Source organism: Poecile atricapillus, chromosome 3, assembly GCF_030490865.1.
Source record: "Poecile atricapillus isolate bPoeAtr1 chromosome 3, bPoeAtr1.hap1, whole genome shotgun sequence".
NCBI lineage: Eukaryota > Metazoa > Chordata > Aves > Passeriformes > Paridae > Poecile > Poecile atricapillus.
Genome location: NC_081251.1, coordinates 24,115,582 through 24,127,367, shown reverse-complemented (window position 1 = coordinate 24,127,367; position 11,786 = coordinate 24,115,582). Strand labels below are relative to the sequence as shown.

The 11,786-nt window shown below is 43.4% G+C and overlaps 1 protein-coding gene across 3 annotated transcripts in view; it reads left to right on the top strand.

Moving 5' to 3' along the window:
* The first annotated feature begins 967 nt into the window (after positions 1-967).
* Positions 968-11,786, top strand: part of GCLC (glutamate-cysteine ligase catalytic subunit) — a 36,814-nt gene continuing 25,995 nt past the window's right edge. Inside the window, exon 1 of one of the 3 annotated variants that reach the window (XM_058834086.1) lies at positions 968-1,249. In XM_058834086.1, the coding sequence (XP_058690069.1) occupies positions 1,100-1,249 (150 nt within the window). In that variant the 5' untranslated portion in view covers positions 968-1,099. The remainder of the gene's footprint in view (positions 1,250-11,786) is intronic. The other 2 variants (XM_058834085.1, XM_058834087.1) reach the window with 2 other exon arrangements.

Sequence of the window (11,786 nt, the reverse complement as noted above, 5' to 3'; positions counted from 1 at the left end):
ACCTCATATCCTGGAATAAAGACAATTAAGCAGTTCTTGTAAGTACAGTCATTAATGAAATATCTAATAGTACAGTTCATCCATTAGTGGGCTGTATCACAATTTGAATACCCTACTTATTCTCAAAGCATTGGTTTATCACATACCAGCCCTGCTTTTCCCTGCTGCCTATGATGAGCTTTGTGAATGTAACAATGAGGGTCCAGGAGTAATGAACTTCTGCTTCTCAGCAGTGAGAAACTTTCCCTTCACGCTGACGTTCAGCCTTTTGTCTCTTCATTTAGTGAAGACTTAGCACTAATAGGCTTTCGACTTTACATCGAATGTAAAATACACGCCTTGACATGCTCCCGCATCCTCTTTCCGGAGACAATGCTGTTGCAATTCCCTCCAGAACAACTTCCAGGTAACAAATTCATTTTCAACATCTTCACGAGCTGGGCTTGCGCTTGACACCACAACACGTGGCTTCCGCAGCCGGAGAGATGCAGAGGAGGATCTGTGGGGGACGAGGTGAGATCTCTCTGGATTTCACTCCACCCACTCCGAGCATCATGTTTTTCCCCTGTCCTCTGATCTTTAAAATACACAGCAGGATTCGCACACTGTCCGCAGTTTGGGGCCCTTCAATTTGGACCTTTACTTTGTCGCTCTCAGGCCCACAAGGGACCCTTTCCCCCAAGAGCACCAGCCCGGCCAGACGCGCCCCGTCCTGTGAGGGGACACCCTCCCGCCGCCATGTCGCCTGGCGCAGGCGAGCGGCGTCTCCTCCCCTCTGTCCGGGGCTTGGGCCGGGCTTTCGGAGCAGCGGCGCTCACGGTCGCTGCCTGCGATCGGCTTTGCCTCTCCGAGGCCGCTCCGTCGCTCCTTCCCCTGCGGCTCCGCACCGAGAGCGCCGCGGGGCCGCCAGGCCGCGCTCAGCCCGGCGCTGGGGGCGGCGCCCGCCGGCGGAAAGTGCTGAGTCACGGCCTGACGCGCGGCCGCCGTCACGTGCGGCGCCGGGCTCGGTCCCGCCGCCGCACCGAGCGCACTGCGCACTGGCGCGCTCGCTCCGCTCCGGCTCCGCTCGCTGCCTCGGCCTCTCCCGCTCCCGGCCGGCATGGGGCTGCTGTCGCAGGGCTCGCCGCTGAGCTGGGAGGAGACGCGGCGGTACGCGGAGCACGTGCGGCGGCACGGCATCCTCCAGTTCCTCCACATCTACCGCGCCCTGCGCGACCGCCACAAGGACGTGCTCAAGTGGGGCGACGAGGTGGGTGAGACCCCTGCGAGCGCGGCCTCCGCCGCGGCCTCCGCCGCCCCCTGTCGCGGGCGCAGGTGCCGTTCCGGTGCGGTGCCGGTCGGGCCGTGCCGGCCGCGATGCCCGGAGCGGGCCCGGCCGCTCGGCCGCGGTCGCTCGGCGGGAGGGGACGTTGCGAGCTGCCCGGGGGGCTTTGTTTACCTCGTGCACACACGCGGGCTCGCCGCCGCATTTCCTTGCGCAGCGCGGTTCCCCGCTATTACCCGCGGTTCTGAAACGCTACAACAACTTTCAGTGTTTCCGCCTGGCACCGCTCGGTTGCCCGGGCAGCCCCTCGGGACGTGTATTCCCGGGGCGGTGATGCTCAGCAGCGCTTGCTCCTTCTCCGGAGTTTGTTTACGGTCTCTCGATGAGTCTGAGTAAAGCATGTCTGTGCCTCGAGTCCAAGGCAGTGCTTGTTCGGACTCCGAATCAGTTTTTGGGAGGAAAGCGAGGGAAGCGGGTTTGGGGATGGGCGGGCGGCTCTGCCGTGGCAGCCCACTCGCCTCCTGTATCCCTGTGTGAAAGGGACCTGCCGAGCCCTGTTTTACCCCAGAGTTTCCTGCGAGTTTGGTACGTGTCAGCCTGCCTTCTGAACAAGGATCGGAATGGTCGCTCGGGTCACGACTTGAACTTCATTACAGGTGCTTTGCGCCCGAGGATCGTAACTTTAGTCAAAGGTCTTGGGTGTGTTGCCTTGTAAACCTGCGCTCAACTGTGCCGCAGCCTGACAGCGCTCTGCAAGGAGCAAAGGCTGCCTCCTCTATTGATAGTTCCCCAGGAGACTGGAGCAGCTTCACATGTACTGCGCTAGAAACTGTCCTTGTCCGGGGTGTTGGTGAGGTCCAGCATTGGTCACTTGGAGGTGTCCCAGATGAGGCTGGAGGGAAGTTGGAAGAGCAGAGTAGGATACAAATAATGTGGGGACTTGGCCGTTTCATCTCTGTCTTATGCAGAGTTTGCTTTCTCAGCAGCAAAAGCATTTGTGAGAAAACTTCATTCAAGTCATAGCAGCTGTTCACAGATGCTCTTTGCCAGAGGAGAATCCTGTTCACCATGTGCACCTTGAGAGAACTTGTCTCTTAAAGTCAGTTCTTCTTTAAATGAGTCCTTTTTCTAATTCATGTAACAGCAGGGCAAGCGTTAGTGCACAGAAGCTGCTTCCATGAGTGATGGGGGCTTGGCTACTAAAACCTGTGTAATGAGTACATGTAGTCTGTACCACAGTGTTGTGGACTCAAAAAATTTAAATATACTTTTATCTGTCCCTTTCTGTCGTTTGTGTTGCCACATGTCTTGTATGACTGAAGTTATGCTGACAAAAGAGCCTCCCAGTCTTGAGTCTGGGAATATAAGACAGAGTCTTCCTGTTGCTCTGAGACTTAGCTTGAGGGTTTTCTCATTAATCTTTAAGAGGTGGTACTCATTTTTCAGTGGGTGTTGGATTTTAGTTGTCTTTGCTCTCTCAGAGAGCAGTTTTATAAGATAGCTAAGGCTGATCTGGTAGCAAGCTGGTTCAGCTTCCCTCCCTGTTCCAGGCTCGTATTTCTGCTGTCTGCCTTGTGTTGTTACTGGCCAGCTGAGTTTAAAAAGTTAACCCAGCGGAAAACTCTTCTTCCATTCAGTTTTTTTAAGTTGGTTGGTTTTCTCAGCAGAGCTCCAGCAATTTCACGGGTAGACCCAACAAGCTCTGCGTAATGTGAGGAAAGTACCAGGAGTGTGTGGATGAAAGGGTCAAATACAACCAGCCCCTGCAGCACCCGCAGCTGATCACTTGAAAATCTTACATGTATGGTGAGACTGGACTCTGAGAGCCTCATTCTTCTTTTGGCCTGGGGACCATACTGCACAAAGTGTTCATGCTCGATAAATAGTGGAGCAATATGTTAGAGGAGATTCATGGTTTCCTTCTACCATGCCCCAGCATGGCAGGAGGCAGGCTTTTAAGAGCAGTATCATTGCAGACATGGTTTTGATAAGGAACTGAGAGCTTTATCAGAAATATCTGAACATTCAGAGAAGGTCAGGTAACCTGGTTCATTGTCGACCTCTTTATTTTAGCAAATGCTAATAAACTCAGGTGTGGCAACTTTGTTCTGCTGTGTTATGCAGTGTTATATTTTTACATAACACAGCATTTAGAAGTGTGTTAATGGACCAGGTACTTGTAGCCAGTCTGCGCTTGTGCAAACACAGACCATACCTCAGTCCATAACTTAGCTAAGATGTGCCGCAGATAGACTAATGCAGAGGGCAGTACATTTGTTTTCCATTTTTTCTCCTCAGGTGTCTAGTTGTTAGAAAGTGGCGCCACATTTATATGCAGCTTAGATGAGTCAACTGACTAATTGGACAGCTTTCATAAAAAATCTTTTTTGCTCTTTGACCTTCATGTATAAAGTCATAGCCTGAGGGTGTTTAATTGTTTTTAAAACTTCTTGAAGATAGAAATCAAGAATGAGGATGGCAGCCCTCATGTAATGGTAGAGATAAAACAAGCATGAACAAAATTACTTTTGTGTTCAAGAGATGTTTCTGTGACCCTGTTTAGTGAAAAATGTATTTTGTAATTTTTTTTTAAGGAATGTTTATGAGAAAAAACCCAGCCTCAGTAGCACATACTGAGTTTGTTTTTCAGGGCGTATTTGTGAATACTTGAAAGGTTGTTCCCCACGTAGGTGATGGCATTGTGAAGGGAATACTGTGTTTGCTCATGATTGTAGATACCAGCCTTTGCCTCATTAAGACTCCCACTTCTCAGTGTGTGTTTTAAGACCCATTACAGAGCTGTGGGGGTCCCTTGCGGTGCTTACAACCTCCTAGGGACTCCATTCCCTGGGGTTCCGAGGGGATGAAACTGGGGAGTCATCATGTACACCCAATATGTACATCAACATCTTGGGTGTCAGACAGAAGTGTTAAGGCTAAGTGCTAACAGAGCATGGTGGTGGCATCTGTTTTGAAGGGAGTGAGACAGCATCACAGCTTGCATTGCAGGGTAGCATTCCCTGGTGCTCCCATCCTCTCCTGAGTAAAGAGCTGGAAAGGTCAAAACACTGGTTCTGCTGCCTTTTCAAAAGTCAGCTCTTCTATTCCTTGCAGTGTTAACAGAACCGAGAGCTGTTGTCCGTTTTGGGGTAAGTTCTTTTTTACTCCATTTTCTGCAACCATGAAGCCTTTGCAATCGTAAAAACAAAAGCCTACCAAATATGAGTGTAACAAAGTAAAATTTGCTCTAAAAAAAGCTTTCTAAAGCTTTTTCTAAAGCTCCTTTAATTTCCATTTGCAGGTAAAGGTCCTCTGCCTCTTAATCATCCTTCTACCTCATTTAAAAATGACAGTTGACCTCCCTGTTTATGCTTGACTTCTCCTGACTGTGGAGAATACAAAACAGTGAATTACCGCATTATCATCATCAAACCCAGCCTTACTATCATTGCCTTAATGCTCACAAAGTTTGGGCAACAATTGCATCTGCTGGTGAGATCCTGTCATGCCAGCAAGTATGATCTCCTTGTGGTCTTATCTTCCTCTTCCATACAGTAATGTATGCTTGACCTCAGGGTTGCAGAGTTGTGATGATTGTTTATTTTTTTTTTTTATTTTTGTGCAGCAGAATCCAAAACCTGCAACTTTTCAGTAGTGTGTTTCAGAACTCCAGTACAGTTAGCAGATACTATGTGAAACAATTAGTTTGTGCAGCTTGGCAGGCGCTAGCCTGTTCTGCTGCTTCCCAGCTTTTATTCCAAAAAGCTCCCTTCTGTGCCAGTGCATTATTAGTCTCCTGTGCTGTTCAGCACCTCTTGTCTGCTGGTTGCATTCCTCTAACTGATGGATGTTGCTTAAATTTCCCTTTGGAGCTTTATGCGGACACTTGGATCAGACAAGTGGAACGGCTGGCCCTTGGCAAGGCTCACTGCTGCTGTTTTGTGCTGAGCACACAAGTGTAGAGTCACAGCATTTCACACTGACAAACATATACTTATGTATTCATATTGCATGTAATACTTGTCTTCCACAGTCTGTAAAGACTAAGGAGGAGCTGTTTCAGCATAAAAAAATTTGGAAGAAGTTGTCCCAGAAGATCTCAGAAGAAAGGGATTTAGCATGGGGAAAACATGACAGTTTTATTTTAAAGTACTTGTGAATGAAGTAGAAATCTGATTTGCTCAGCCTTGTTTAGTGAAGTTGTACATAATGATGTTTTTTGTTGTGTATGAGTCGTGTTCCTGTAAGTGTAGGGACCTAGCACACAATAAGCATCTTCAGCTTTTTAAAAGTTGTTTTCTTAATGGAAACTTGAAGTGAAATTTTGAGGCCTTTAAAAAGATTTGATAATGCTGTGTATGAGGCAGCATGAAAGATGTACCACTGCACTGCTTGCAAGTTCAAGTCTTACTGAGTTAAATCTAGTTTGGTTTTGGTTCTTTGTTTTATTTCTTGCCTTTTATCTTTCTCAGGCCTTTTTAAGCTTCTTTTGACCTTTTTCTTGTACACTCAATTAGTTCCCCTCCTTGTCCTTCAGTTTTTGAATTATATCTTGTAAATAAGTTAAATGAAAACTGAGATGAACGTGTGCTAATCAGCACTTCCTTGTGCAAGAAACAAAACAGCCCTTCTCAGGATCTACAAGAGGCCAGGGGTTTCTTACTAGAATGTCCCAAAGGTTCTGATTAGAAGATGCATGACTCTCTTGAAAGCTTTCTCCTTCATAATGAAAGGCTAGGCTGTGAAAAGAGCTGTATTTCCTTGAGTGGTTCTTTCTAGGGAACTAGCTATTGCATTAGTGTCTTGTTACAGTTTCTAGCCTGTGATGGTTTTGGGTGTTTCCAGGGCAGTAGTAACGAGTAAATGGTATGATCAGAGATGTTACATTACAGTTTGCAGAACTTCAGACTACTAAAATTATTGCAGTGTATTAAGGAAATTAATTTGGGTTCAGACATGCACAGTTTGAGGCTCCAGTTTGCCTGTCACCCACTTAAAACCAGGAACAAAAACTAGGGCATTTTTTTAGCAGTGGTTAATCTAGCTCACTAGCTACATTAAATAAGTACAGGTACTATCCCTAATGTACACAGAAGTTTTCATCATCTGTTTACTAAAAAGACGACCAGTGAGGCTTGGTGAGAGACAGATACCTGTGCATAAAAATCTTCTAAAAGAGAGAAGAAAGGACCAGAACTGATAGAGTAGGTTCAGACAGCTTCATAGCATACAGAAAGGTAATGTTTATTTCTCATTTTCCAAGAAACTTGGCTAACGTGGACCAGAAGACCAGATGTCCTTTTAAGATAATTACCTATTTTACAAAGCCTAGATGCCCTGTGGAACAAGATGCCACATGATAGCTTTGAAGCCGAGACAGACATTGACTTGAATGGACAACAAGAATAGACAGTTTATTATGGTTTCTTTAAACTTTACACGCTGCAAGATGTTTGTCTGTCTATCCAAACCACTTAGATAATTGTACAGCGAATTGTGAGGTTTCTGCAATGCTTATCTGAAACTTTCTAACTAGCTTTTTGTTCTATTTGTTATTAATAAAACAAAATCACAAAAAATAGTTGTTGCATTTTCCAAAATGTCAGTAATATATGGCCTTTAAAAAAAATTCATCCAAATCATTATACAGATTCATCATCAGTACTGTCACGATCTCCCATTTTCACTTTATGCAAACTGCTGCAGTATACCAGTGTGCAGAAATTGCTTTTTTAAATGCTTTTCTTGGTAATCTTGTGCCTCTGTTAAAACTAACGGTGGCATGAAGTCTTAAATTTTTTTTTGCATTCTTGTCATTTTAGGACAAATGCTTTTAGTCTCCCTGTCCCCCAGTGAAATTCCCCAAACAGAATGCATTTTTTAATTTTGTTTTCACGCAGAAATTCCTCATGATGGCCTCTGCCAGATGAGGCATGTGCAGATGCATCTCAATGGAGCTGTCTTAATCGATGTGCTCACCCACTGGCCGCTTGGGGGGAAGCAGCACTCGTGAATGATTTCGTGATTTGTCACGTGTCTGCTTACTCACCCTTTCTCTTTCAGCTTTATTTAGCTAAATAAAGGGACAGTGGAATTACTTGTTTACAGATAGACTTAGTGCTTAATATCTCTTGTATGGATACCTGCTGTTTCAAATAGTGGCATTTCCGGGGCTGTGTCTGAAGGTGTGATGTTATTGCATCAGCTTATGCTGCTTGACAGCCATGAGTGTGTATGTATGCAACCTCCAAAAGGAATACACTAATGCGGGGAAATATAACCCTTTAAATCTCGACTTGAGCAAGATAGGTGCCCTTGAAGAGTCTTCCTGTTTATTCCTTCCTTGGATGCTTTGACTGACTGCCATAAAACTTCCTTTTCTGCCTGGTTTTAATCCTGGCATCAGGGAAAACCTAAACTAAACGCTCTAGCTCTCAAAACATTCGCAGTGTGCTAACCCTATGGTGGCTGATAATTTTGCTTCATCTCCCTCTGCTTAGAGGCTGGGTGATGTGTACATGTTGTAGTGCAGCACCAGTGACCTACCTGAGAGCTGTACTGCCAAATGCACTGTGTATGTGACAGTGCAAGGCTCGTTGTAGTTTATACTGAGATGATCTTTGAAAATTTAATTTTGTAATCAGTGAAAACCAGTTTGGAAGTTTTGGAGTTTTCTGTTGTGTGGGATTTTGTTTGGGTTTTTATTTAGGGTTTTTTTAATGTGTATGTGATTGGTTGGTTGGGGTATTTTGGGACTGTTTTTTAGGATTTTTTTGAAGTTTTTTCCCAAAGCAAGATGCAGCTGGTCGTAAGTATTGACCCGCCCTCATAATGAACATTTATTTCCTCCTTCGCAATATCAGATTTTAATTAGAGAAGATTAAATTACCTATTGTTTGTATATTTCTGATAACAAAATATTCTGTTCAGTCTTCTTTCCTTCTGTGGACATCAAGTGGATTGCTGTGGTTTTATCATGGGATATTTTCTATTGTAATTCCTATTTTCCCTCAGGATCTCTTCTTGCTGTGCAGATGCCTTATTTTAGTTAACAGCATGAGAAAGGGTGAGTCAGAAAGATGAGTACAAGAAAGATTTTATTGTTGATGTTGCATATTCAGTTGTTCAGGTTTTTTATTTTTCTTTCTGATGTAAAAGGCGAATTAGAAACTTGCAGCATTTTGTTTCAGAGCTGCATAAATAAATAAGGTTTTCTCTGCTGCAGAAATCTAAAGTTAACATGATCCTAGTCCTTTTAAAAATATTAGCCTCAGGTGTTAGTAGAGAAGTCAAAGATGACACTTCTTTCTGTAGTGCACCACATCTTATTTCTTTAGAATCGTGCAAACGGTTATAAATCCTCAATTTTAATTTTCAATAACCCAGCTTCCTGGTTTGTGGTGTGTGCAGAACACAATCTCTAGTCACATTTTGTCATGTACAAAAAAATCTGCAGCTGTGATGTTGTTGCATGGGAGGGGTAATAGGCAAAAGTGCTTAGTTGGGGGTGGCTGTGTTGACTGAGATGAGAGCCTCTGCATCCTCTCTGTTTTGTCTGTGATAATATTTAATGTGGCATAGAAGTTCTTAATTTTTTCATTATTGTCAATGAGTTGTGTTTTGTTTCTGGGACTCGCTTTCTGTGAATTGGTTTTGTTTAGAGTTGGCAATGGTACTTTTTTAATTGGATTTCCACTTCCAATCTGCTTGATCAAAATTAAGTATTTTGGGAATTATGTTTTAACCTTGGTTCTCCTGTTGCAGATTTTTGAAATTATTTCTGTGGCAGAGAGTATCCATGGGCTTGTTGGCTAGAAACAGGGTAACCAGCCTCTGTGGCACTTCCAGACTTGTTTTCCTCTGAAATTTGCTCCCTTAGGCGTTAGATTTATTGTAAGACAGTAAAGCTTTCATTAAAGGCACATTACCAGCTGTTTATTTCTGTGGCTCCATGCTTTATCACCTCTGTGGTGAGAAGATAACTGCATCAAAAAAACCCATTGTGGCTATTATCAGACATCCATCAGAAGTATTTGTACCTAGAGAAAATAATCTACTTTTTCCATCTAACACTGAAAACTTGTGGCAGAGGTTCTTTAATGAACAGTCAGATTATTAAAACTTAATTATCTTTTAGACCATCATTTAATGATAATGGTATTTTAATGATGCATTAACTGATAAATAAATATATGGAAGAACTACTATTTTTTCCATAAGTGAACTTAATAACTAGTGAAAAGGGTATTTTGTACTGCATACATAAGTATATGAGGCAAACTGCGTGAAAATACTTAAATGTTGGTAGTGGCTTTTGTTAACAGTGAACAATACCCATAAGATCTCATTGGATGTTCAGGAAAATTTTCAGTTTCCCTTAAACCTCCAGGACTGAAAGAAGGTTCATATGAGGAGACTGCTAACAATTGTTCCAGGTGTGTGTGGCAGTAGCAGTCCAGTGGAAAGAGAGACAAGCTGTCATTAAGATTGTCCTTGAGAAACAGGAGTGATCCATGAGTCACCTATGATCAGTTTTATTTAGAATCACAGAATGGTTTGCATTGTAAGGGACCTTTGGAGATCATCTTGTCAAATTCCATGCCCTGGGCAAGGACATTTCCATTACACCAGGTTGCTCAAAGCCCCATCCAAACTGGCCCTGATCAGTTCCAGGGATGGGCCATCCACATCTGAGATGGATGGTCAGGAGTGTGGTACAAGGCTAATACAGGTAGTTTTATACAGCTATGTTATACAGCTATGTTTTTCACACATAGAAGGCATGGAGCAATGTTTTTTCTTTGCTTTTCTCTTAAAAAATTAAAAAAAAAAGAAATAAAAAAAAAGCTTTTCTTCAAATCATTCTTTCAAACTATTTTCTTCTATTATGTAATCTTGGCACCTTACTGCTGAGCTTATTAAGGTCCAGACTGTGCTTACCAATGTTCTCATAGGCAGAAGTACCTCACAGCAAATACATGGAATGTTAAAAGGATTTTAACATTTAACACTACAGCAGAGGCTTTACTCTCATCTATTAGATAGGTTTTGTTCCTCTGTGTAGGTAGCATGATGGTGTTACATTGAGTATGCAAGGGTGGGTTTTCATATTGGGAAGCGGACCATTACCAAGGCAAGTATTTGGACAATGATATGTTGCTGTCCACGCGTTAGAAAGATAAATTACTTGTCAGTAAAATTGCCACGTTAAGGTTTAGGGCTTAACACACTTCAGTGATCTTAGGTCTAGGGGGAGAGGTTAGCAAAGCTTGAGAAGGATGTACTACTGATAGTGGGCACAAAGGACACAGAATTTACAGGCCACAAGGACACTTGGCAAAACTCCCAAGATAAGTAAGAAACAAACAAAGCCAACTCAGCAACTGTGCGGAGATCAGTTCCAAATGGGTAAAAGGTAATTCTGGCAGGGAGAGATTCCCACCACCATGGTCTGCTGACTCAAGAAACCAACCAACTCAAGAGAAGTACTGAGTATGCAGACTAATTAGGATGAGAAGAAAGAGCGTCATTTAAGGTAGAATTAGTAAGAGAACTGTGTAACATGTAGTCAATGAACTGTGATTTCTTTGCTAAAATGTAGAAATGGTATAAAGCTTTGATGATGGGGGAGATAGCAACCTTTTGTGGGTTATCACTTAGCTCCTTGCTTTGCACAAATTAGAATAAAGAAATATTCAGCCTGGAGTTGAAACATGGGTGCTTCAGATGAGACACTAGAAAAAAACCATTAGGGTGGTCAGGCATTGGGGTAGGTTACCCAGGGAGGTAATAAAATCACCATCCCTGAAGATGTTGAAGAGGCATCTAGATCTTGTTCGGTGATATGTTTTAGTGATATAGGGCAGTGTTGGGCTGACAGTTGGACTTACTGGTCCTTAAGGTCTCTGCCAACCTTGAAGATTCTTTGATAAATGGAAGTATCTCATCTTGGTGTGTACATTGGCACTGCACACTGGGCAACAAGCCCACATTTGGGACGACAGTGTGGCATAGATGGCAACTTCGGTTCTCCTTGTTCCTTAGAATTACTGCTAACAGGTTGTTTCTGGTAAACCCTCATTTTTAAGAAGCACTCCTTATGCAGAAATAATATGTGTAATTATAGTCAAATAACTCAGGCATTCAAAAAATTTCAGACATGTTTACCCGTTTCCAGAGAGCTGTCATCTTTCATTTTGCCTCCAGACAAGCCCAGCACAACTGTTTCACTTAATGAATGGAGAGTGGTTATGGTTCTCTGCAGTTGAGAGGCTTCGAGGTCGCACTTGTATTTACAGAGGCAATATTAAAGAATTTTCAAAAGCCTAAAATTTTTTTGGTAGCCAACTGTGCAAAAAGGTCGTAATGAATTAAGTAGCACCATTCTGGGTGCTAGCAAGCTAATGGAGCATAGTGCTTCTTGAGAAGATTTGGTAATGGAGTGGAACGGAGCTGGTGTGGAAGTAGTCTGTAGATGCAGTTATATTGCAAGCCACTAATTAAGAGGAAGGAAGCCTCTAAA